Below are 27,371 nucleotides of genomic sequence, written 5' to 3'. Positions count from 1 at the left end.
AGGAAAGGGATATAAAAAGATCAGCGGACACATCAGACACTTTTGACACATTTTTGGGACCATTCACATTTATACAGCGAACAGTGCTATAAATATGCACTGCTTATTGTATAAATGTGACTGGCAGTGAAGGGATTAACACTAGGGGGCGAGGAAGGGGTTAAATGTGTTCCCTGGGAGTGATTCTTACTGTGGGGGGAGAGGTACTGACTGGGGGAGGAGAACGATCTGTGTCCCTATGTACAAGGGACACACCATCGGTCTCTCCCTGACAGGACGTGGATCTCTGTGTTTACACACACACAGAGATCCACGTCCTTGGCTGCGTAACGGCCGATCGCGGGCAGCCGGAGGACATTGCGGCCGCCAGGCACGCACATCGGCATCTCAGTGACGCGCCGGGCTGCTGCACACACAAGGCTTTTCATCTCAATGCATAGAATGATTAAGATAAAAAACCTTCTGACTTTACAATCCCTTTAACTTGTCAGTGGTCAAAATGTTATGGCTGATAGAAGTGTGTGTTTATAAATAAGTAAATGTGTGTGTGTGTGTGTATATATATATATATATATATATATATATATATATATATATATATATATATATATACCCCCCGTATATACTTGAGTATAAGCCGGGGACCCTAATTTAATTTAACTACAAAAAAACTGGGAAAACGTATTGACTCGAGTATAAGCCTAGGGTGAGATTTGCAACCTTGCTGTGCCCATTTGCAGCCTTGCTGTGCCCATTTGCAGCCTTGCTGTGCCCATTTGCATGCCTCCCTGTTCCCATTTGCATGCCTTCCTGTTTCCATTTGCATGCCTCCCTGTTCCCATTTGCAGGCCCTGCTGTTCCCATTTGCAGGCCCTGCTGTTCCCATTTGCAGGCCCCGCTGTTCCCATTTGCAGGCCCCGCTGTTCCCATTTGCAGGCCCCGCTGTTCCCATTTGCAGGCCCCGCTGTTCCCATTTGCAGGCCCCGCTGTTCCCATTTGCAGCCCCGCTGTTCCCATTTGCAGCCCCGCTGTTCCCATTTGCAGGCCTCGCTGTTCCCATTTGCAGGCCTCGCTGTTCCCATTTGCAGGCCCCGCTGTTCCCATTTGCAGGCCCCGCTGTTCCCATTTGCAGGCCCCGCTGTTCCCATTTGCAGGCCCCGCTGTTCCCATTTGCAGGCCCCGCTGTTCCCATTTGCAGGCCCCGCTGTTCCCATTTGCAGGCCCCGCTGTTCCCATTTGCAGGCCCCGCTGTTCCCATTTGCAGGCCTCGCTGTTCCCATTTGCATGCCTCCCTCTGCCAGAAGATATATAAACTTTATGTACATCCTGCAATACACAGGAAGAACATACACAGGTATAAATATTGCACTTTGTATGTGTGCATTATTCTGTATATTTAGCTATATTGCTAAAGTTGACCTTTAAAATAAACCTCCGTTGAATTGTACGATAATGCGGAGATCTACTGAGAGAATCTGTGATAATGGCCTCTCTACATCCATAAGTGCTTTTCTCTTTCTGTTCCTGTCCTTGCTTCTGTCAGCCTCACCAATGTCACATCAATGCTTGATAAAGAGCTAAAACAAAAGTCTATGGATAAAAAAACTTCAAAAGATGACTTATCAGCGATAGAAACTTTAACGTTGGATATACAGAACATTTTGCAATATACACAGTATGTGACAAAAATAAGTACACCCCTCACATTTTTGCAACAATTTTCTTCTATCTTTTCATGTGACAACACTGAAGAAATTACACTTTGCTACAACGTTGTGTAGTGAGTGTACAGATTGTATAACAGTGTAAATTTGCTGTCCCCTCAAAATAACTCAACACACAGCCATTAATGTCTAAACCGGTGGCAACAAAAGTGAGTACACCCCTGAGTGAAAATGTCCAAATTGGGGGCCAAAGTGTCAATATTTTGTGTGGCCGCCATTTTTTTTCCAGCACTGCCTTAACCCTCTTGGGCATTGGGGTCACCAGAGCTTCACAGGTTGTCACTGGAGTCCTCTTCCCCTCCTCCATGATGACATCATGGAGCTGGTGGATGTTGGAGACCTTGCGCTCCTCCACCTTCCGTTTGAGGATCCCCCACAGATGATCAATAGAGTTTAGGTCTGGAGACATGCTTGGCCAGTCCATCACCTTTACCCTCAGCTTCTTTAGCAAGGCAGTGGTTGTCTTGGAGGTGTGTTTGGGGTCATTATCATGTTGGAATACTGCCCTGCGGCCCAGTCTCTAAAGGGAGGGGATCATGCTCTGCTTCAGTATGTCACAGTACATGTTGGCATTCATGATTCCCTCAATGATCTGTAGCCCCCCAGTGCCGGCAGCACTTATGCAGCCCCAGACCATGACCCTCCCCCCACCATGCCTGACTGTAGACAAGACACACTTGTCTTTGTCCTCCTCACCTGGTTGCCGCCACACACGCTTGACACCATCTGACACCACATACGTTTTTCTTGGTCTCATCAGACCACAGGACATCAGGCTGAGTTGAGATGTTCACTGTCTGGGGGTATGTCAATGCATAAAGCGGCATTTAACAGAACAAGGGAGATGCTAGCATGGGTGCTGAACCTGCGGCCCTCCAGCTGTTGCCAAACTTCATGCCTCTGCCTTTTGAGAGTTATGCTTGTAACTGGAAACCTTGCAATGCCTCATGGGATATGTGGTTCTGCAACAGCTGGAGGGCCGCTGGTTGAGCACGCATGGTTGGCCAGAGCGAACGGACCAGCCCTCCACTTTCTCTACAAAAGTTGCAATTAATGTACGCAGTTCCTGAAGGTATCATCATCGCGTTCCCGCTCCTGCTGTACATCACTGTGCAAAAGGGTCGCCTTAAAACTGTAGCCAAATCATCATCACTGTCTGTCCCCTCTGGGGAGATTTCTACTCACCGCCTGTGATGGTTGTCACCAGGACAACTCTTTCCGCACTATTTTATAACGGAAGGAAAAATGAGGTGACATTTAAATAAAAAGGAAAGTTGAAGATCACGTCCCGATTTTCACTTGGAATGCAGGTGGCATCTTTCTCTCTCATATTTCGAATTGAAATTCTCTCTAATAATTGCTCTTCTTAATTTCCGATTGTTTCCTCTCTTTTTAATGTCACCAAGTGTTTTACGATGTGTGACTTGCAGTGCTCATGTGGAATGTCTTAGAGAGAAGAACATAGTCAATTATTAATTTTCCTCCTGCAAACTGCGTTACTGTTTAATTAAGCGCTCAGGTCTAATAACTGATGCGACAGCTGTACGCAATCATATTTTACTACTTCTGCAATTCCCATGTCACTTTGGCCCAGTAAAACTAGCCATAGATGATTAAAACGCAGCTGGTTCAGCAGGGATTGGCTGCGATTCGATCCATCAATGGACAGGCTGGTCCATCAATCAACTTGGGTGCAACCAGCTTTTTGTCAGATTTTTTACATGCAATTACTGCCGGCGGCTATAGCCGCTAACAGTAACCCTTGTGTTCTGCTGGCTAGGATGGCTTCCCTCAAGCAGAACACAATGGCTCCAGAGACAGGAGGTCTTAGCCAGGGATTAGAGGAGCCCCAATCCGGTGTCCAGAGACAGGAGTCTCAAACAGGGGTCAGAGGAGCCCTAGCCAAGAGTCCAGAAACAGGAGGTCTCATACAGGGGGTCAGAGGTGTCCCAGCAAGGAGTCCAGAGACAGGAGGTCTCATACAGGGGTCAGAGGAGCCCCAGCAGTAACCCTTGTGTTCTGCTTGGGAAGAGCCTTCCTAGCCAGCAGAACACAATGACTCCAGAGACTGGAGGTCTTACTCGGGGGTCAGGAAAGCCCCAGCCCGGTGTCCAGAGACAGGAGTCTAAACCAGGGGTCAGGGGAGCCCTAGCCAAGAGTCCAGAAACAGGAGGTCTTATACAGAGGTCAGAGGAGCCCCAGCAGTAACCTGTGTGTTCTGCTGGCTAGAAAGGTTCCCCTCAAGCAGAACACAAAGGCTCCAGAGACAGAAGATCTCACCCAGGGGTCAGAGGTGTCCCAGCCAGGAGTCCAGAGACAGGAGGTCTCACCCAGGGGTCAGAGGAGATCTTATAAGTGGTCGGGAGGGGACACCCACCTCCAGTGCTTCTCTGGGCTCACCCGAGTGATCAGGGAGTTGGCTAATTAATCCGCCAGTGGCGACCATTTACCATAGAGTTGGCTGTGGACCAGATAGTCCCTCGGAGCCCAGAAGCTATGTCACTTCCGGTGCAGGCAGGTGTAAACACTGCTGCTTTTTTTAGCTGGAAAGTTTGAGATCTTTTTTTTATTTTTGCTCTCAGGCTTTCCAGCATCGAGAAGAGATGTGGGGACTTGTATACCCCGGATCTCTCTCCGTAAAGAGGACCTGTCGTGCCCTATTCCAAGCGATGTTTAAATTTCTTGTAATGGGAATAAAAGTGATCAAAAAATTAATTAAAGGGACAGTGTGAAAAAAATATAAAAAAGTAAAGCGCCCCCATCCCCTCAGGCAGAAGCACACGCATGGGAAGGGCGCTCCCACTTATGTAAACGGCGTTCATACCATACATGTGAGATATCGCCGTGAATTTTAGAGCAATAGCAATAATTCTAGCACAAATTTTTAAAGCGTAACCTATGAAGATTTTTAATTACCGAAGTTTGGCGCCATTCCGCGCGTGTGCGCAATTTTAAAGCGCGACATGTTGGGTATCTATTTATTCGTAAAAAAAATTGGGCTAAGGCTGGGTTCACACTACGATTTTCCCGTCCGTCAGCCGCATACGATTTCAGTATTGAAAACGTACGGGCCCGGACGGGAAAACGTATAGATAGACAATGCATTGCAAATCGTATGCACTCAGATGCATCCGGGTGCGTACGATTTGCTTGCAAAACGTTTTTTAAACGTACGCAAAACCGTGTTCAACCACGGTTTTGCGGCCGTTTTTGAAACAGTATGCCATACGTTTACGTCCGTTTCAGCCGCATACGTTTTTTCATATAATTCGTATGCGGCTGACGGACGGGAAAATCGTAGTGTGAACCCAGCCTAACTATTATGTGTTTTTTTCTTTTCTTTTCTTCTTTTTTCCCCCCAAACAAATCACATTTGAAAAATTGCTGCGCAAATACCGTCTGACATAAAAAATTGCAATAACAACAATTTTATTCCCTGGGATCTCTGCTAAAAGAATATTTATAATGTATATTTCTAATGTTTGGGGGTTCTGAGTAATTTTCTAGCAAATTAAGATTTTTTTACATGTAGGAGAGAGATGCTAGGATTGGCTTAGGTGGCAAGTTGTAAAAGCAGCAGACAAGTAATGAGGGGTTAGCTCCTTTCACCTGCATATAAAGCTCATTCCCCAGCTTTAGCCGATTAATATACTGATCGACGTAAGTCATTGCTCAGATTGGCAGGGGTCTTCTGTCTGTCCTTGGGGACTATTGATACAAATGCACATTAATATGCTGCTTTGGTCTCTTCTTTAGTACAGTGCGTGACCTGATGGGTTTTATGTTTCCATTTCCCAGACAAAGTGTTTTCTTCCCAGTTCTGTGCCGTTCCCCTAACAATTTGGCTCCCATTAAAGGAGGGAACAAATTGTATTGTGTTTATTTTTTTTTTCTTTGGGAAAATATCACGTCTATCAGCCTTTCCTATAAAGATAACTGAGACTTTCTGCAACTTTTTTCCCCCAGAAAACTTCTTATAATTTACTCCACAATTAAAATATACTGTTTATTAACCCAAATACAGTGGAACCTCGGATTACGAGCATAATTCGTTCCAGGGGAATGGTTGTAATCCAAAGCACTCACATATCAAAGCGAGTTTTTCCATAGAAGTCAATGGAAACGAAGATAAATCGTTCCACATTGACTTCTATTGCATGCAAAACTGCATGTGGCTAGAGATAGGGCCCCGGAGAGCCTTGGAAATACTCTGAGGCCCCGTACACACGACCGAGTTTCTCGGCAGAATTCAGCCAGAAACTCGATCGGAGCCGTATTCTGCCGAGAAACCCGGTCGTGTGTACACTTTTGGCCGAGGAAGCCGACGAGGATCTCGTCGGGCTAAATAGAAAACATGTTCTCTATTTCCTCGTTAGTCAATGAGGAAACTTGGCTCGCCGAGATCCTCAGCGGCTTCACAAGGAACTTGACGAGCAAAACGATGTGTTTTGCCCGTCGAGTTCCTCGGACGTGTGTACGGGGCATGAAAGGCTTGGGGACAGCTCGGCTGAACTCGGAAGGGCTCGGGAACTGAGTTTTCTGAGTATTTCCGAGCGCCTCTGGCCAAATGTTGTACTGCACTCCCCATTGGCTTGAATTCTGCTTGTTTTGCGAGACAACACTCGCAAACCGAGTCCGATTTTTTTTTTAAAAAGTTGCTTGTTATTCAAAATGCTCGTTAACCGCGTTACTCGTAAACCGAGGTTCCACTGTAGTAAAATCTCATGTAAGCTTTAACTACTTGCGACGGCTGGTCGGCCCCCCTGCGCGAGAGCCCGTAGCTCTACGTCGGCTCTCTCGCAGGCCACTAGGGGCGCGCACTCGCCCCCAAATCCCGTGCGCATGCCCAGCGGCCGCGATCGCCGCCGGGCACACGCGATCGCTCGTTACAGAGCGGGGACCGGGAGCTGTGTGTGAAGACAAGCTGGTTTATGCGCTTATGTGAGCTTTTATTTATATACTCATTTCTATACAACTCTACATCTTTCAAGGTAAATTAGAGAAAATTATACAGGCGTAATAAATATCCTATCATTACAGATAGTCACTCACGGAATCCTTTCTTCCACTGTGCTTAGGAGACAGGTACTCTTTAATCAAACTTGACTCTCCTGCATCATTTCCCGGTTCTGGAATTTCATAGAAGGAATGCGTTTCTACATCTGCTTCACCCGCCTGTAATGGTTTTCCTGGCAGGGCTGAATCTCCAAGGGCAAGCCTCTAGAATCTCATAGACGATCCAAAGCCGCATCCAAAGAGATGTAAATGGCTGATGCGATTAGTAAACAACTCCTTGCCGTGCTTTGGCGAACGCCAGAACCGGAGCAATCAAGAGAAGTTTTTAGATACTCTGGGGCCCTTTTATGGTATTGGATCCAGCCATGTGAACCCGTGTCTTTTAAAACTCTCACATGATGATGTGTGGATCGCGGTGTATACGAAAAAAAATGCCAAAAACTGGTTTGCTCTGTCCAAGTATGTGTATAGGGATCGGGCGGGCCGCTGTACCTTTTTGTGGCGCTTGGGAAGTATTTCTTGCGCTGTGCAGCCTTCACTAAACATAATTTTTTAAATCCCATCAACATACAGAAGTGTAGCAGAGATATCTGGCCACTTTGGCTTTTAGTTATTTTCTGGCTCCATCTGGTTTAAAGGGCCTTTTTCTTTTGTGAATCTAGTTTGGCTCCTCTATAGGCAGAAGGGCTGGGGTTTGTTGGGGTCCTTAGGTGCAGCGCTCTAAGGGCTGGAACTTGGCGGGTGGAGGAACAGAGGCCAATGCCTGAATATTTATGGAGTTTCCACCTATCCCTGGGGGAGGTAAGGCCCAGAAGGTGTGGAAATAGACCATAAATGGTCAGAAGCCTGGCAGTCAGGGGAGCAGAGTCCAGGATCCAGTTGCCTGGAGGGGCCCCCTGTGCTGGGAGGGATATGCCCCTGGGCACAAGGAAGGACAGGAGGAGGAGAAAGCGGGTGGAGCAACAGAGGCCAAAGCCTGAATATTTATGGAGTTTCCACCTATCCCTGGGGAGATAAGGCCCAGAAAGTGTGGAAATAGGCCATAAATGGTCAGAAGCCTGGCAGTCAGGGGAGCAGAGTCCAGGATCCAGTTGCCTGGAGGGGCCCCCTGTGCTGGGAGGGATATGCCCCTGGGCACAAGGAAGGACAGGAGGAGGAGAAAGCAGGTGGAGGAACAGCGGCCAAAGCCTGAATATTTATGGCGTTTCCACCTATCCCTGGTGAGATAAGGCCCAGAAGGTGTGGAAATAGGCTATAAGTGGTCAGAGGAGCAGAGTCCAGGATCCAGTTGTCTGGAGGGGCCCCCTGTGCTGGGAGGGATATGCCCCTGGGCACAAGGAAGGGCGGGTGGAGGAGCAGCGGCCAAAGCCTGAATATCTATGGCGTTTCCACCTATCCCTGGTGAGATAAGGCCCAGAAGGTGTGGAAATAGGCTATAAGTGGTCAGAGGAGCAGAGTCCAGGATCCAGTTTCCTGGAGGGGACCCCTGTGCTGGGAGGGATATGCCCCTGGGCAGAAGGAATGACAGGAGGAGAAGAATGCGGGTGGAGGAACAGAGGCCAAAGCCTGAATATTTATGGAGTTTCGACCTATCCCTGGGGAGATAAGGCCCAGAAGGTGTGGAAATAGGCCATAAGTGGTCAGGGGAGCAGAGTCCAGGATCCAGTTGCCTGGAGGGGCCCCCTATGCTGGGAGGGATATGCCCCTGGGCAGAAGGAATGACAGGAGGAGGAGCAAGCGGGTGGAGGAACAGAGGCCAAGCCTGAATATTTATGGAGTTTCCACCTATCCCTGGGGAGATAAGGCCCAGAAGGTGTGGAAATAGGCTATAAGTGGTCAGAGGAGCAGAGTCCAGGATCCAGTTGCCTGGAGGGGACCCCTGTGCTGGGAGGGATATGCCCCTGGGCAGAAAGGAGGACAGGAGGAGGAGAGAGCGGGTGGAAGGGAGAAGGTGCAGCTGGAAGTTTCGCCTCTGTACCAGTCTCAGCTAGGCTTAGCTGAAGCTATCCTGACGGGACAAGATCTGGCCTGTGCAGCAGAAAGCCTGTACAGCAGCCTGTTGTACTCCAGGATTCTCCAAAAGAGGGACGGGGTGAGTAACTTTTCATTACAACAAGGTGCAATATTTTGCTTGTCCATAACCAAGGGACAGCTTAGTGCCAATACAAAGCTGTCAGAAGCATTTATTTAAAAAAAAGTCCAAAGACAGCAAGCCAGCATGTTTCAGGGGTTACAGCCTTCCTTCATCGAAACTTAAATTGCTCCTACAGCTTAAAAGGGGGGGGGGTGGAATTCTGTGGGTATTGGGCTTGTTGGAAAGACATCCAGTGTACGCATTCAAGTCTTGTGATCTTCCCTCCTATGAGACTCCTGATTAAGCAGCATTGAATAACTGCAAAACATGTTGCATCAAGCTGTCCCCCCTTTTCACTGTGGGAATCAACATCTGAATATGTTATGACCATATTGGGGTCTCCAATCTTTCTAAAAAAAAGGGCCAGTTTACTCTCCTTCAAATGTTGAGGGCAGAATATGGCCAGTGGGATTAGAAAATGCTCGGGTGTCAGTGGGAGTAACAGTGCCCCATCATTGGTACGAATGGGAGGAAAATTGCGCCCATTGTTGGTACGAATGGGGGGGAGGAATAGTGGCCCATTGTTTGTACGATTGGGAGGAATAGTGGCCTATTGTACGAATAAGAGGAATAGTGGCCTGTTGTTGGTCCGATGGGAGGAATAGTGGTCCGTTGTTGGTCCGATGGGGGGAATAGTGGCCCGTTGTTGCTCCAAATGGGAGGCATAGTGGGCCGTTGTTGGTCTCAATGGGAGGAATAGTGGCCCGTTGTTGGTCCGAATGGGAGGAATAGTGGCCCGTTGTTGGTACGAATGGGAGGAATAGTGGCCCATTGTTTGTACGAATGGGAGGAATAGTGGCCCATTGTACGAATAAGAGGAATAGTGGCCCGTTGTTGGTCCGATGGGAGGAATAGTGGCCCGTTGTTGGTCCGATGGGAGGAATAGTGGCCCGTTGTTGGTCCGATAAAAGGAATAGTGGCCCGTTGTTGGTCCGAATGGGAGGCATAGTGGCCCGTTGTTGGTACGAATGGGAGGAATAGTGACCCATTGTTGGTCCGAATGGGAGGAATAGTGGCCCGTTGTTGGTCCGAATGGGAGGCATAGTGGCCCGTTGTTGGTACGAATGGGAGGAATAGTGGGCCGTTGTTGGTACGAATGGGAGGAATAGTGGCCCGTTGTTGGTACGAATGGGAGGAATAGTGGCCCGTTGTTGGTACGAATGGGAGGAATAGTGGCCCGTTGTTGGTCCGAATGGGAGGAAAAGTGGCCCGTTGTTGGTCCGAATGGGAGGAATAGTGGCCCGTTGTTGGTCCGAATGGGAGGAATAGTGGCCCATTGTTGGTACAAATGGGAGGAATTCCTGACTGGTCTGTGGCTACACCTGGCGCCTTTCTTTTAGAACAGGGGTCTTCAAACATTCTAAACAAAGGGACGGTTTATTAGCCGGACTTTGGCCAGCGGGAGTGGACATTTTCCTGGCATCAGTGGGAGTAAGCATCTGGTATTAAGGGGAGAAATAGTGCCCCATTGTTGGTATCATAGGGAGGAATAGTGCCCCATTAGTGGTGTCAGTGGGAGAAATGGTGCTTCATTGTCGGTGCCAGATGGCAGCATAGGGTCTCGTATCAGTGGGAGGAATAGTGCCCCAGGGGCCGGATAAGGGCAAGCAAAGGGCCGCAGTTTGGAGACCACTGTTTTAGAACCAGCATTCATATTTCTTTTTTTTTTAGCAATCTGAGCTCCAGTAGCTCTTCTATTGGATCGGACTACACCGGCCCGGCCATCCTTCACTGCCTAGGTGAGCTTTCAGGTTTCTGATGTCTAGATTCTCAGAAGTTCAGCAATGGCCGCCCCTACAATATGTGCGCAGCTTACGGCATGTTTCCGTTGAACTCCATCAGACCCGGCAGTCTTTGTCAATCCCCAGCGGACTATCCCAAGTGACGCCGCATTCTTTTCCTTCTATAAAATTTATATTGGACTGTATTTTTTATTTGTCTCATGTGAGAGTTGCGTCCCCGTTTTCCGACTTTCCACCGCGTGACTTGCGGTTTTCTTATTCCTCATTATCGTCTCACTAAGAAGCACGCAATGCCTAATGATCTCATAATGGCAGAATTATTAGTTTATTCTCCCAATAGACTGTCATGGTGGATCCCAGCACAGCGCACTGATTAAACCCCTGGAGTTCATTAGCGCGGGACGTCATTCTCATGGAAGCTGCGTTGTTAGACATGAAAAGGAGGAACAAACACAAGTGCGGGGGGGGGGGGGGGGGGGGGCTGGGAATGTGGGGCCGTCATCAAACACCCTATAAATTGTGACTGTAAATAACATGAATCATTCAGAGCCGCCTCCGTGATCTCGTACCAAACGGGGGGCCAGAAATGCTTCTTCCAGTGACAGGTTGTGACTTGTGTATTACATCCACTCATAACATTCTACGAACGTCCCTTCTCCCTCCGGGCCCATTAAACATTTACTACCAGTAATGGAGCCATGCCGTTGCGAGGAAACAATTGGACGGGGATTTTTAGCCCCGAGAAAGTGGAATCTTAGCAGGCAAACCGGAAATAAAAAGCCTTAAAGCGGTTGTAAAGGTTTGTTTTTTATTTTCTAAATACCGTATATACCGTATTTGCCGGCGTATAAGACGACCCCCTTCCTACTAGTCTGTCTGGAAGCTGAGAGGTAGCCGGAACCACCGCTGACGGGAACAGGCTATTTTCAGATCTCACTGTGCCATTACATTACATGCCTCACTGTGCCATTACATTACATGCCTCACAGTGCCATTGCCTACCTCACTGTGCCATTACATTACATGCCTCACTGTGCCATTACATTACATGCCCCACTGTGCCATTACATTACATGCCTCACAGTGCCATTGCCTACCTCACTGTGCCAATATATTACATGCCTCTCTGTGCCGTTACATTACATGCCTCACTGTGCCATTACCAACATGCCTCACTGTGCCATTACCAACATGCCTCACTGTGCCATTACCAACATGCCTCACTGTGCCATTACCAACATGCCTCACCGTGCCATTACCAACATGCCTCACCGTGCCGTTACCAACATGCCTCACCGTGCCATTACCAACATGCCTCACTGTGCCATTACCAACATGCCTCACTGTGCCATTACCAACATGCCTCACTGTGCCATTAGTAACATGCCTCACTGTGCCATTACCAACATGCCTCACTGTGCCATTACCAACATGCCTCACTGTGCCATTACCAACATGCCTCACTGTGCCATTACCAACATGCCTCACTGTGCCATTACCAACATGCCTCACTGTGCCGTTATACATGCCTCACTGTGCCGTTATACATGCCTCACTGTGCCATTGCCTGCCTCACTATGCCGTTATACATGCCTCACTGTGCCATTACATTACATGCCTCACGGTGCCGTTATACATGCCTCACTGTTCCATACATGCCTCACTGTGCCATTACATTACATGCCTCACTGTGCCATTACATTACATGCCTCACTGTGCCATTGCCTGCCTCACTATGCCGTTATACATGCCTCACTGTGCCATTACATTACATGCCTCACGGTGCCATTTCCTGCCTCACTGTGCCGTTATACATGCCTCACTGTGCCATTACATTACATGCCTCACGGTGCCATTGCCTACCTCACTGTGCCGTTATACATGCCTCACTGTGCCATTAGGAATAGTGGCTCGGGAAGGCGAGGACGCCGTATGACGCCCGCCCAGAACAAGAGCTGCACTGCCCGGCTGTTATATGACGGTCGGCAGTAGGCAAGCGGTTTAAAATGTAAAAAAAATTAAGATCATGTGCGATCCACGTATACTGTACAGCTCCTGAAGAAGCCATTTTCTGGCGAAACATGTTAGCCACTTAAGGACCGCCGCACGACGATATATGTCGGCAGAATGGCACAGCTGGTCAGAGGAAGAGCCCAGCCGTGACCGTGCCCCCCGTTCTTCTGTGTGGCAGTGACCGATCACTGATCGTCCCACTAATACCAATGATGGGGCACTATTCCTCCCACTGACACCAATGATGGGGCGCTATTCCTCCCTCTGATACCAATGATGGGGAACTCCACTTTTTGAATACTGGTAGGGACACCTGTTATCATCCAGCCTCAAATAGAACTTTCTTTTGGTGGTGTTTGATCACCTCTGTAGTTTTTATTTTCGGCACTATTCATGTTTGTTTCTGATTGGTCGGTTCCTCGCTCTGCACCTCAATCACCATAATAATGTGTTGCAGGGAAGAAGCACAAAAGTGAATTCCAGCATCTCGTGGATCAGCTGAAGGGGAGAAGACTGAAGAAGGTGAAAGAAGACCCTGAGACTGCCGCCAACGTCCCAGGTGTGTGACCGGACCTTTATCTTTGTATTCCTCTCTCCCAACTGTAACAATGTATACACCATCCCTCCCATACATATTAATGATGGGGCACTATTCCCCCAACTAATACCAGAGATAGGGCACTAATCTTCCCACTAATACCAATGATGGGGCACTATTCCCCCAACTAATACCAGAGATAGGGCACTAATCTTCCCACTAATACCAATGATGGGGCACTATTCCCCCAACTAATACCAGAGATAGGGCACTAATCTTCCCACTAATACCAATGATGGGGCACTATTCCCCCAACTAATACCAGAGATAGGGCACTAATCTTCCCACTAATACCAATGATGGGGAACATTTCCCCCAACTAATACTAATGATGGGGCACTATTCCCCCAACTACTACTAATGATAGGGGACTATTCCCCCAACTAATACCAATGATGGGGCAATATTCCCCCAACTAATATCAATGATGGGGAACATTTCCCCCAACTAATACTAATGATGGGGCAGTATTCCCCCACCTAATACTAATGATGGGGCACTATTCCCCCAACTATTACTAACGATTGGGGCATGATTCCCCCAACGAATACCAATAATGAAGCACTATTCCTCTCACTGATGCCAATGGTGGGGCACTATTCCCCCAACTGATACCAATGATGGGGCACTATTCCCCCAATTGATACCAATGATGCAGCACCATTCCTCTCACTAATACCAATAATGGGGCACTATTCCTTCCACTAATACCAATGATTGGACACTATTCCCCCAACTAATACTGATGATGGGGCACTATTCCTCCCACTGATACCAGTGATGGGGCACTATTCCTCCCTTTGATACCAACGATGGGGCACTCCAAACAAATGGCTGCACTGCTCAAGGTGCGCCAAAATGCCCAATGTAGGAATCCCAACGCCACGTGGAAGCCTGGCTTGCAACTGACAATAATCTGTCAAGCGAATAGGATGGCCGCACACCGGAGTGGGAAAGTCCAAATTACTCCAACTTTATTTGAAGTGAAATCCACACAATGACAGGAGCTTAGGAGCAAGATGTTGGGAACGTTTTTCACGCAAATACTTTTATATCAGATAAATCTATTTCATTGTGAAAACACAAAATAAAAAAATAAAATAAAAAAACAACATAACTTGTTGGCTTTAAAATTTGGTGCAAATGAAGATTTAAAATTTAGAATCGAGTGAAAATATATTGAAAATACACACCGTATATACTCGAGTATAAGCCGAGGCACCGAATTTTACCACAAAAAAATGGGAAAACTTATTGACTTGAGTATAAGCTTAGGGTGTGCAGATCTGTGTCCATGTGCATGCCTCACTGTGCCCATGCCTCACTGTGCCCATGCCTCACTGTGCCCATGCCTCACTGTGCCCATGCCTCACTGTGCCCATGCCTCACTGTGCCCATGCCTCACTGTGCCAATGCCTCACTGTGCCCATGCCTAGACTTGCGTTTAACATGGGAGTATATAGAAAGGGTTCCCAGCTTCGAAAAATCAGTGCTTTCCGGCCGTAGGTCCCCCAGACAGCAAACTTTGCACACTTGTAGAGGAGAACTGAGGCTACATGTGTGCCAAGATTTGGGTCCAGGGAACCTACGGGCGGCCAGTCCCGGGTCCCCAAAGTTACTGTACAAATTACCGTTTAACATGGGAGTCTATGGAAGAGGTGCCCAAATTTGAAAAATCGGTGCTCCCCAGCCGTAGGTCCCCCAGACAGCAAACTTCGCACACTTGTAGAAGAGAACTGAGGCTACATGTGTGCCAAGATTTGGGTCCAGGGGTCCTACGGCCGGCCGGCACCGGGTCCCCAAAGTTACTGTAGAAATGACCGTTTTAACATGGGAGTCTATGGAAGGGGTGCCGAAATTTGAAAAATCGGTGCTCCCCGGCCAACAAACTGCACAATTGTAGAGGAAGAGTGGGGGCTACGTGTGTGCCGGTACCGGGTCCACAAAGTCCAGGAGATCAGGCGCAAAAAGGTGACTCGAGTATAAGCGAGGGGGGCATTTTCAGCACAAAAAAATGTGCTGAAAAACTCTGCTTATACTCGAGTATATACGGTATGTAGAACTATATATTTTAGACCGCCCCCCCCCCCCCCCCGAATGTTCTTGGGTCTTTTACTGTCAGTGAAATACAAAATAGTTCTGAAATCTTGTGGCTGCTCCTCCTCCGCTCCTCAGGTTTGAATGATTCCGAAGAATCTTATTCAAAAGATTTTATATCTCGGCAACCTGCTAAGAACTTGTTTTTATTGCTGTAATTTTATTATATTACTCAAATAATATCATTTAAAATCCCAGCTGCCTTCCTTCCTATGAGTCTTCTGGAGCTGATGTCTTTCTTTATAGTATTCCTGCGGTATAATAATTATTGTAATGGGAGCCGCCATGGTTTCATGCCCAGACACCAGAATTCACATGGAGATGGAAGGTTCAGGAATATGATACAACGTGAATTCACTGATATAAAGAGACGGCTGGTAATAACGGGCTGTTGGCTGACCTGACTGTAAACTTGTATGTACTTGGGATTTATTTTATACTTTAAGGACATGTAAAGAAGTAGAACTATCGGGAAAAATGTTTTTATTTTATTTTTCATTTTGGAAAAGAGTAACCATTTAAAGACCGCACTATATATATATATATAGATAGATAGATAGATAGATAGATAGATAGATAGATAGATAGATAGATAGATAGATAGATAGATAGATAGATAGATAGATAGATAGATCTCTCTCCCCCTCTCTCTCTCCCCCTCTCTCTCTTCCTCTCTCCCCCTCTCTCCCCCCTCTCTCTCCCTCTTCCCCCCTCTCTCTCCCTCTTCCCCCCTCTCTCTCCCTTCTCCCCCCTCTCTCTCTTCTCCCCCCTCTCTCTCTTCCCCCCTCTCTCCCCCCCTCTAAACATCTTCTACTTGCCTGCTCTCTGTAATGGTTTTGCACAGAGCAGCCCCAATCCTCCTCACCTGGGGTTCCCCACCGGCGCTCTAGGCAACTCTTTTTTATCAGGTGGCCACCACGGAAAGCCGCTTACCTTGGGGGCACCCCTGCGTGCTTGCTCCCGCTGCTATCAGTTTGTCCAATGACGAGAGAGACAGTGTCTGGAGCTAATGGGCTCATGCACATTGCTTCTCCCCCCCCTGTCTCTCTCGCTTCTCCCCCCCCCCCCCATTTCTCTTGCTTCTCCCCCCCTTTCTCTCTCGCTCCCCCCTTTCTCTCTCGCCCCCCCCTTTCTCTCTCGCTTCTCCCCCCTGTTTCTCTCTCGCTTCTCCCCCCCTTCTCTCTCACTTCCCCCCCCGCTTCTCTCTCGCTTCCCCCCCCGCTTCTCTCTCGCTTCTCCCCCCCGTTTCTCTCTCACTTCTCCCCCCGTTACTCTCGCTCCCCCCGTTACTCTCGCTCCCCCCGTTACTCTCGCTCCCCCCCGTTACTCTCGCTCCCCCCGTTACTCTCGCTCCCCCCGTTTCTCTCTCGCTCCCCCCTTTCTCTCTCGCTCCCCCCTTTCTCTCTCGCTCCCCCCCCTTTCTCTCTTGCTCCCCCCCTTTCTCTCTCGCTTCCTCCCCGTTTCTCTCTCGCTTCCTCCCCGTTTCTCTCTCGCTTCCTCCCCGTTTCTCTCTCGCTTCCTCCCCGTTTCTCTCTCGCTTCCTCCCCGTTTCTCTCTCGCTTCCTCCCCGTTTCTCTCTCGCTTCCTCCCCGTTTCTCTCTCGCTTCCTCCCCGTTTCTCTCTCGCTTCCTCCCCGTTTCTCTCTCGCTTCCTCCCCGTTTCTCTCTCGCTTCCTCCCCTTTTCTCTCTCGCTTCCTCCCCTTTTCTCTCTCGCTTCCTCCCCTTTTCTCTCTCGCTTCCTCCCCTTTTCTCTCTCGCTTCCTCCCCTTTTCTCTCTCGCTTCCTCCCCTTTTCTCTCTCGCTTCCTCCCCTTTTCTCTCTCGCTTCCTCCCTCGCTTCCTCCCCGTTTCTCTCTCGCTTCCTCCCCGTTTCTCTCTCGCTTCCTCCCCGTTTCTCTCTCGCTTCCTCCCCGTTTCTCTCTCGCTTCCTCCCCGTTTCTCTCTCGCTTCCTCCCCGTTTCTCTCTCGCTTCCTCCCCGTTTCTCTCTCGCTTCCTCCCTGTTTCTCTCTCGCTTCCACCCCCCTTTATCTCTCACCCCCCCCTTATCCCCCCCCCCCCGTTACTCTCCCACTCCCCCCAAGTCATCTTCTAATGGTCATGGCAGTATTGCTGTCAATTATGCCGAGTCCTATAGATCCGGTGTGAACTTTGGAAGGAGACGTCCCTTAGTAAACGTTAGCATTAAGTATTAACGGCGATAAATATAGATACATCCTGATTATGTGCGAGATGACTGATACTTTTCTTCCAGTAATTAGAGGTGACATTTCAGACATTTTTCCTCTTTATCATAAAAAAAACGAACTTGACAGAAAACATCTACTTGAGGGTTTGATGAAAAGTCGACGCATGAAAGAGAGCCGGCCGCGTATCGCGGTCTGGGATTTTTATCTCTGCTTGCAGCTTGTTCTCTCCACTCGCTGCATAACATCAGAAATAAAATTCCGATAAACAGGGAGCAATGCTATGAATGTGTAATGTGAATATAGAAGTGAAAGTCAATGGGGAAAGAGACTTAGTCCGCACCTGTTCTGATCATTGTCACACCGGATATCTCTACTGGGTAGGATAGCCCTGAGAATGTGAACTATGGCTCTGCTTTACTGTAACTCATATTTGTTGAGAAAAAAACTTCCCATCTGGGTGATCTCTGTACATTGCAGTGATTTTAGCAAAATTTGTTGCAGATTCCGACCTTTTGTTATTCTGAAGAAATAGCTGTTTGTTTCTCTGTGTCCATGTGTAGAGGGAATGGGAGTGATTTGATGGAGAAGTACAGCCAAAGCTCATTTGGCTGTACTTCTCCTACAGATCACAGGAGTGCAGTTTGTTTTGCATTCCTGTGACCCGTTTTCAGCCCGCTCTCTGCTGACATCACAGAGCTGGTCCAGGCTTGGGCATCATCTCAACCATAGGAGTCTGGATCCTGCCCAGCAGATCCCTGGACCGGCTCAGCCGCTGAGAGCCTGAGCCGGCCGCTCCTGCCCCTCCACAGACCAGCGCACCAGTGAGCGTGGGGGGGGGGGGGCAGAGCAGTCGCCAGCTCTCTGCTCGCGGAGCTGTGAGAACCGAGCGATCAGTGTTGTCGGATCGCTAGTTTCTCAGTGTTGGAGGCATAAATCTTCTGGAGGTCAAGTGATTAAACATCCCTCACTTTATCCAAAATAGAAATACGTTTTTTGTTTACTTGAAATTGTTTGCATCCCACCCCTACACTTAAGGCCCGTACACACGATCGGATATTCCGACAACAATTGTAGGAGAATCCGAACGTCTGTACGCTCCATCGGACAATTGTTGTCGGAATTTCCGACTACAAATGTTGGATAGCATGCTCTCCAATTGTCCGACAACAAATGTGTCTTGTGTGATTATCCGATCGTGTGTACACAAATCCTTCGGTCTAAAAATCCAAAGTACAAACACGCATCTTCCCAACCAATGCTAACCATAAGACAGCATGAGCAGAAGTTGCCCAAAGGGTGGCGCTATAGAGCAAGAAAACCACGTAGTTTCTTGTATGTTGGCTGAAAAAGTTCTGCCGTCTGTATGCAGAACAAGTTCACGGCCAACGCCCTTCGGACAAAATTCCATGGATTTGTCCGATGGAAATCCGATCGTGTGTGCAAGGATTAAATATTTCCACTTGTCTTCTGCTGCCAGCAAGTGGCCTGAAAAGTCCTATGACCCCTCCTTAGACATTTGGACTCGGATTTGGTGTTACAGAGCCAATAACAAGATGGAAGATGAAAGTCCTTTCTTTGCCGTATGACAGGGTCTCTTTGTTCTCTTGTATAACTCCTCCCCTTTGCCCCCCCCCCCCCATATGTCTGGTTGTGTTTAGATGTCCCATGACAGGATGTGCAGTTAGCTGCTTAGCATCAATTTGATCTGATTACAGTCCGTTCCTTGCTGAACATGTCTTCATTTTTCATAGTCTGATTCTTTGATGAGCGCGGCTTCTCTCCACTCTCACATGAAAGACTCATCGGGACGGCGCCGATAATGATCTCCGGAAAGGCACACTGTCATTTAGTTTTCTATTTTCTCTTTGATGTGCTTTATGGGCGCAGGGTCATGAAAATAAACAGCGATGTTTGTATCCAGTCACGTAGGCGCATCCTTCGTTTTGGTAAGAATGTGAAAACGGGGAGTGACGGCGAGGGTTTTGCGTTTCGCAACATCTGCGCGGTTGTGAATTTGCTTTACTCCTTTATTTTGCGCACTGTGATTGGTCTGTGGCTCAGCACCGGTTAGTGTACCCAAAATGCTTGAAACGGATGGAGGTCTCCTATGCTTCCGCTATATTGTGGGGGGTACTAATACAGTGGAACCTTGGATTACGAGTATAATCCGTTCCAGGAGAATACTTGTAATCCAAAGCACTCGCATATCAAAGCAAGTTTTTCCGAGTGCGGCCGAGCATAGCCGAGTGTACTCGAGTGTACTGCACTCGGTATATGTCAGTGGCGGCGCTCAGAGACAGCGGATCGACGTATAACGCGCACCCACGATTTTCCCCTGATTTTAAGGGGAAAAGAGTGTGCGTTATACGCCGATAAATACGGTACTTAGAACCTAGAAAACGTTATATACTTTGTTTAATAATAATTACAACAATAAAAATAAGGGAATGCCGGGGGCGCTTTCGTTTTATACGTTCAGCGTCCATAGCCGCCGAGTGTATGACTCAGCCCCGGCGCCCGCATCATTGGGTTTGATTGACAGCAGCGGGAGCCAATGGCTGAGCTGCTATCAATTTATCCAGTAAAGAGCAGAGAAGCCGTAGAAAGAGCGACGTGGGATTGCGCCCACTGAAATTCGGGGCTCAGGTAAGTAAAAAGGGGGGGGATTAAGATAGCAGAAAACAGCACTCCTGCGCATGAGTGGATTACCAGACAGTCTGAATACTCTGATGGTACAAGTCACTGGCTTTGCTGCCCTCAAGCATAGGGGTATCCTAACGAGAAAAAGAAAGAAAGGGCGCACCAGCCTAGTGTATTAACCTAAAACTGATTTTATTGAAAAGATAAATTTAAACTACTCACAAACGTAGCTGAACAATTCACAATGTAAACAGTTTCCACAGGTAGCAGCAATGGGTCAGAACCAACACACTCCAGATGGTCACAGAGGGAATGATGAGGACCACTGACGGCTGACGCGTTTCGAAGGACATCCTTCTTCCTCAGAGCCCAGCAGTGTTGCCTCCCTCAGCTGTCCATGTATATATACACATATAGGTAGATGGCGCATAACCAGGAGAGCACAGTCAATAATTGAAAAGTACACGTATCATAAGGACCATGTCAATAACTTAAAAATGAATAAATCAATAGTCCAATATAAGTCCAATAGCACTTTAGCGGCAGCAAAATCCTGAAGCAGAAGCAGACTCTGAAAGATATGTATAAACAAAAAGAGAAAATGCGCCAAACTAAGTGCAGTAATTTTTACACAATAAGAATGGCTACTCACAAAACCAGTGATAACACAGGCATGTTTAAGGAAGAAACGGCTGGTCCGGTGTCACAACATGTCATCAACAGTTACAACAGGCTGGTCTCATATCCTGGTCCCCCCATTTCCATCGCCCAGGGGACCAGGATATGAGACCAGCCTGTTGTAACTGTTGATGACATGTTGTGACACCGGACCAGCCTGTGTTATCACTGGTTTTGTGAGTAGCCATTCTTATTGTGTAAAAATTACTTGACTTAAATACCCACTTACTGCACTTAGTTTGGCGCATTTTCTCTTTTTGTTTATACATGTATATATACACACATGCATCACTAAACAACCGAATAAGGACCTACCAAAAGAGTTTGGGAGGCCCTCCCACCACCGTAAAACCGGGGAGCTGGGGGGCCGGACAGTGCAAGGTGTTTTTTTCACCTTAATGCATAGAATGCGTTAAGGTGAAGAAACACAAAGGTTTGCAACACCTTTAAGCAACCTACACTGGGCGCCTCTGCCATTCAGTTCACCAATTGGTTTTTGACGACCTCTCATTCTACCTGTACAACACCCCCCCTGAGAACCCATAAGAGAATCCAGGAATGGGACCCCCAAAAGTGACCATTCTCGCCCCATGCAGAGATGGGGCCTTTTTCGCTACCTGCATTAATGCAAGGTTGGGTGTTTCTCTCCGCCTGGGTCACTGCAACCTCACCAGAGATAAGCAATTTTTTATTTTCTCTCTAATAAAAAATCTTTTGAGGTAATAACTTTAGATGCATGCTACACTATCTCGGGCTTCTCTATGGATCTCCAATCTTCTTTTTTGGTCTGACCCCTCGGACCTTTGAGGATCACCACCACCTGAATCATAGTTACATGCTGGTCTGCCGGATTATTACTCAGGCAGAAGGAGTAATGTCTACTCTGAAACGCATGAAGTTTTATTATTAAGAAAGTTTTATCGTTACAAATTTTTAGTGGAATTTATTTCAGTTTGGCCAAGTTTTGCAACTAATTTTACAAACACAATCTGCTGTTGAGTCAAACACCTAGCATCCTTCTCAGATGAGCCTTTTCATGTAGGCGGTGCAGCCCAATGACTAATTGATCGATATATTTAGAGATTTCCTTCTCCAGTAGGAATTGATGAATACATGATCAGAGGACCACTGCGAAGACATTTACATATTGTGGGTGACTATTCCTACTAACTTGAATAACGTGGTGCACTTTGATGTCTTTGATCATGATGACTTTGATTATTTTGAATAAAAAAGCCTGATTCTGCGAGACACAGTTGTGTGAGGTCTCTTGGAGGCGCCCCTGTGCCTTTTATTTTTCCTGCACCACTGTGAATGGGGCCTATCCATTCACCTGAGGCCAATACATTTCTGAGAAGGAGGCCCATCCATTCACTGGACACCAAAGATACTGTGAGAATGGGACCTTTCCATTCCCTAGAGACCCAAGGAATCATTCAGAATGAAGTCTATGCATTTACTGGAAACCCAAGAAATCATTGAGAATGAGGTCTATCCATTTACTGGAGACCCAAGGAATCATTGAGTATGAGGTCTATCCATTTACTGGAGACCCAAGAAATCATTGAGAATGAGGTCTATCCATTTACTGGAGACCCAAGGAATCATTGAGAATGAGGTCTATCCATTTACTAGAGACCCAAGGAATCATCGAGAATGAGGTCTATCCATTTACTAGAGACCCAAGAAATCATTGAGAATGAGGTCTATCCATTTACTGGAGACCCAAGGAATCATTGAGAATGAGGTCTATCCATTTACTGGAGACCCAAGAAATCATTGAGAATGAGGTCTATCCATTTACTGGAGACCCAATGAATCATTGAGTATGAGGTCTATCCATTTACTAGAGACCCAAGGAATCCTTGAGAATGAGGTCTATCCATTTACTAGAGACCAAAGATATAATTGAGAATGAGGTCTATCCATTTACTAGAGACCCAAGGAATCATTGAGAATGAGGTCTATTAATTTACTAGAGACCCAAGGAATCATTGAGAATGAGGTCTATCCATTTACTAGAGACCCAAGGAATCATTGAGAATGAGGTCTATCCATTTACTGGAGACCCAATGAATCATTGAGTATGAGGTCTATCCATTTACTAGAGACCAAAGATATAATTGAGAATGAGGTCTATCCATTTACCAGAGACCCAAGGAATCATTGAGAATGAGGTCTATTAATTTACTAGAGACCCAAGGAATCATTGAGAATGAGGTCTATTAATTTACTAGAGACCCAAGGAATCATTGAGAATGAGGTCTATCCATTTACTAAAAACCAAAGGGATCACTGAGAATGGGGCCTATCCATCAATTTACTAGAGACTACCCTTTCTTTTGTTAGAGACCACTGACATCAAAATAAATGCAGCCTATTAATTTACTAGAACTAGTGACGTCACTGAGAATGTAGCCTATCCATTCATTGGAGGCTGGTGATATCACTGAGAATGTAGCCTATCCATTCACTGGAGGCTGGTGATATCACTGAGAATTCAGCCTATCCATTCATTGGAGGCTGGTGATATCACTGAGAATTCAGCCTATCCATTCATTGGAGGCTGGTGATATCACTGAGAATTCAGCCTATCCATTCATTGGAGGCTGGTGAGATTACTGAGAGTTCAGCCCATCCATTCATTGGAGGCTGGTGAGATTACTGAGAGTTCAGCCCATCCATTCATTGGAGGCTGGTGAGATTACTGAGAATGTAGCCTATCCATTCATTGGAGGCTGGTGATATCACTGAGAATTCAGCCTACCTATGTTCTAAAGACAAGTGAAGATGCAGTCTATCCTTTACTGAAAAAGCATGACTACCACCTGTTACAGGTGGTATCCATCTCCAAAAAATGAAGCCTATTTTTTTTTTTTTTTTTTTTTTTTTTTTACTGGAGATGGCTTATTCATTCAATACAGAGCAGTGACATCCCTGAGAGTGTAGCCTATCCATTCAATACAGAGCAGAGACATCCCTGACAGTGTAGACTATCTATTCAGTACAGAGCAGAGACATCCCTGATAGTGTAGCCTATCCATTCAGTACAGAGCAGAGACATCCATGAGAGTGTAGCCTATCCATTCAGTACAGAGCAGAGACATCCCTGAGAGTGTAGCCTATCCATTCAGTACAGAGCAGAGACATCCTTGAGAGTGTAGCCCATAGGTGTCCAACACAAGGCCCGTGGCCCATATCCGGCCCTCCTGGCCATTTCATGTGGCTCTCGCACCTCCAGCCCTCCTCTGGTACTCCTCCAGACACTTACTTTCTGCTTTTAAGCAATGCATCCAGCTTCTTCCCAGCAACAGCATAAGGAAAGAGGGGTGCACTGTGATGTAAGGGAAAGTGGGGGACTCTACATTAGATGTCAAGAGCCTCCCTACCATCAGGTGTTAAGGGGAGGGGATGCGCTGGACATCTAATCTTACAGATACAACCGGCCCTTTTGAGGGCAAACATAATGCTGATGTGGCCCACCATGTAATTGAGTTTGACACCCCTGGTGTAGCCTATACATTCAGTACAGAGCAGAGAGATCACCGATAGTGTAGCCTATCCATTCAGTATAGAGCAGAGACATCCATGAGAGTGTAGCCTATCCATTCAGTACAGAGCAGAGACATCCCTGAGAGTGTAGCCTATCCATTCAGTACAGAGCAGAGACATCCATGAGTGTAGCCTATCCATTCAGTACAGAGCAGAGACATCCCTGATAGTGTAGCCCATCCATTCAGTACAGAGCAGAGACATCTATGAGAGTGTAGCCTATCCGTCCAGTACAGAGCAGAGACATCCCTGAGTGTGTAGCCTATCCGTCCAGTACAGAGCAGAGACATCCCTGAGAGTGTAGCCTATCCATTCAGTACAGAGCAGAGACATCTATGAGAGTGTAGCCTATCCATTCAGTACAGAGCAGAGACATCCATGAGAGTGTAGCCTATCCGTCCAGTACAGAGCAGAGACATCCCTGAGAGTGTAGCCTATCCATTCAGTACAGAGCAGAGACATCTATGAGAGTGTAGCCTATCCATTCAGTACAGAGCAGAGACATCCATGAGAGTGTAGCCTATCCGTCCAGTACAGAGCAGAGACATCCCTGAGAGTGTAGCCTATCCGTCCAGTACAGAGCAGAGACATCCCTGAGAGTGTAGCCTATCCATTCAGTACAGAGCAGAGACATCTATGAGAGTGTAGCCTATCCATTCAGTACAGAGCAGAGACATCCATGAGAGTGTAGCCTATCCGTCCAGTACAGAGCAGAGACATCCCTGAGAGTGTAGCCTATCCGTCCAGTACAGAGCAGAGACATCCCTGAGAGTGTAGCCTATCCGTCCAGTACAGAGCAGAGACATCCCTGAGAGTGTAGCCTATCCGTCCAGTACAGAGCAGAGACATCCCTGAGAGTGTAGCCTATCCATTCAGTACAGAGTAGAGACATCCATGAGAGTGTAGCCTATCCATTCAGTACAGAGCAGAGACATCCATGAGAGTGTAGCCTATCCGTCCAGTACAGAGCAGAGACATCCCTGAGTGTGTAGCCTATTTGTCCAGTACAGAGTAGAGACATCCATGAGAGTGTAGCCTATCCATTCAGTACAGAGCAGAGACATCCCTGACAGTGTAGCCTATCCATTCATTGGAGTCCAGTGACGGAAGGGTTAGGTGGAAAGTGTTTTACTGAGTAAATATGTTCTGTTAAGTGCCACGGGCAGCGCAGTAATGAGCATCGGTCCTTTCACTTCTGGGATCATTAAGTAACCTCAGAGATTCATTCTGTGAACAGATTTCCCTGATGGCAAATAAAAATCACAGCAAGGTTTGTTTTTCACAAAGCTGCTGAAAATTTGGCGATAACTCCAGTTCAGCGTTGCAGCGAGTCTGTGGAACAGATTTTTCATACTTCATTAATTGCTTCTGATGAATATTAGTCTTCAGGAAGATTCAGAAAAAAAATGAAAGAAAACTGTAAGGCCCCTTTCACACGGGGCGGATCAGTAATGATCCGCCCCGTGAACCTCCGCTTGCTCAGCGGGGATCGCTCCCTTGATCCCTCGTCCTTCGGCGCGGAAGGCAAAGCATCTTGGGGTTGCACAGCTGCTCTCTGGGTAATGTACCGTATTTATCGGGGTATAGCGCGCTCCGGCGTATAGCGCGCACCCCTAAAGTGGACCGGACATTCCTGTAAAAAAACATTTTAGTACTTACAGTTTTGGTGTCTTGCGCGGCGTCCATCGGCGGCCTCGTTGGGTCCGTCTGCGGCTTCGGATGTCCTCTTCGTCGGGTCCGGCGTCCTTCTGCGGCGTCATCCCCGCTTTCCCGCGGCGAGTTTGAATACTGCGCCGGCATATACCCAGCGCAGCACACTCGTGTATAGTCGGGAAGGCTCGGCTACTCTCGCGCTCATGTCCTGTACATCCAGGACGTGAGCGCGAGAGGAGCCAAGCCTGCCCAACTATACACAAGTGTACTGTGCTCGGTATACGCCGATAAATACGGTAGTTCGTTACAGGCCAGGGCAAATGGAGTCTCTTCTCCTTCTGAACTCCCCCAACATTCACTGCGGTACCAGAATGAAATGTAAACAGGTGGCTCTAACCCAACTCGGCCACAGGAGGGAGCTGAGATCCTTCATGATCAGCAATGGTAGTCTTTTGTTTCACATCAGAAAGAGCGATACCCCGCTACACTTGTAAGTATTTGTTCCTATGTATCACTTCTCTGTAATACGTAATAACTGAGCAAATCTCAACAAGCAAAAAACTCCCATAATTCAGTTGGGAGATTTACCTGCTCCGATCCGGCATTTCTTATTGCTGGTAAAATCTAATTGGATATTTAGTGATCTAATCCGCTCTCCATGTTTAGACGTTTCTCGTTTTTTTAATTAGAGCGCAGTTCTTGTCCCGAGGTGTAGCCATCATAAGAAAGCATTGAAGTCTGTCTGCGTATCTCTCAGTACAACGTGAATCAGACACTCACCCCAACATCTTCACATGGTACGGCGCTCGGCAGTCTGTCTGATAAGCGATGTTTTACAGGCTGGTGGAATACGGCGAGATGGAAGATTAGATGATCTAATAATGATTGATTTGCTGCATGTTCCCACACACCATCTGTACAGCGATTTGTCTTCATTCTACCATCCCGGGAGCTGGCGGTACCGCCGTTACCTGCGATGCTCTCCGAAGGGCTCAAAGGACAGGCCCCTTAATGGCCAATTTACTATATATCAAAACAGTGCCGTGCGATTGCAATAGCGCAAATTGTGCAGAAAACTGTATTAATAACAATATTAACCTCCTATGTCAGGGATATGCAATTAGCGGACCTCCAGATGTTGCAAAACTACAAATCCCATCATGCCTCTGCCTCTGGGTGTCATGCTCGTGGCTGTCAGAGTCTTGCTATGCCTCATGGGATTTGTAGTTCTGCAACAGCTGGAGGTCCGCTAATTGCATATCCCCATCCTATGTGATAAAATGATCTGGTTACATAGTAGGCGAGGTTGAAAAAAGACACAAGTCCATCAAGTCCAAC

General features: G+C 47.4%; 1 protein-coding gene across 1 annotated transcript in view; it reads left to right on the top strand.

The window, feature by feature from the left end:
- The window catches only part of RAD18 (RAD18 E3 ubiquitin protein ligase), a 222,192-nt gene that overhangs the window by 74,984 nt on the left and 119,837 nt on the right, over positions 1 to 27,371 (top strand). Inside the window, exon 6 of the mRNA XM_040358838.1 lies at positions 13,087 to 13,188. Within this exon, the coding sequence (XP_040214772.1) occupies positions 13,087 to 13,188 (102 nt within the window). The remainder of the gene's footprint in view (positions 1 to 13,086; positions 13,189 to 27,371) is intronic.

The sequence above is a fragment of the Rana temporaria genome, chromosome 7 (assembly GCF_905171775.1).
Source record: "Rana temporaria chromosome 7, aRanTem1.1, whole genome shotgun sequence".
NCBI lineage: Eukaryota > Metazoa > Chordata > Amphibia > Anura > Ranidae > Rana > Rana temporaria.
This window is presented reverse-complemented; position numbering and strand designations above follow the sequence as displayed.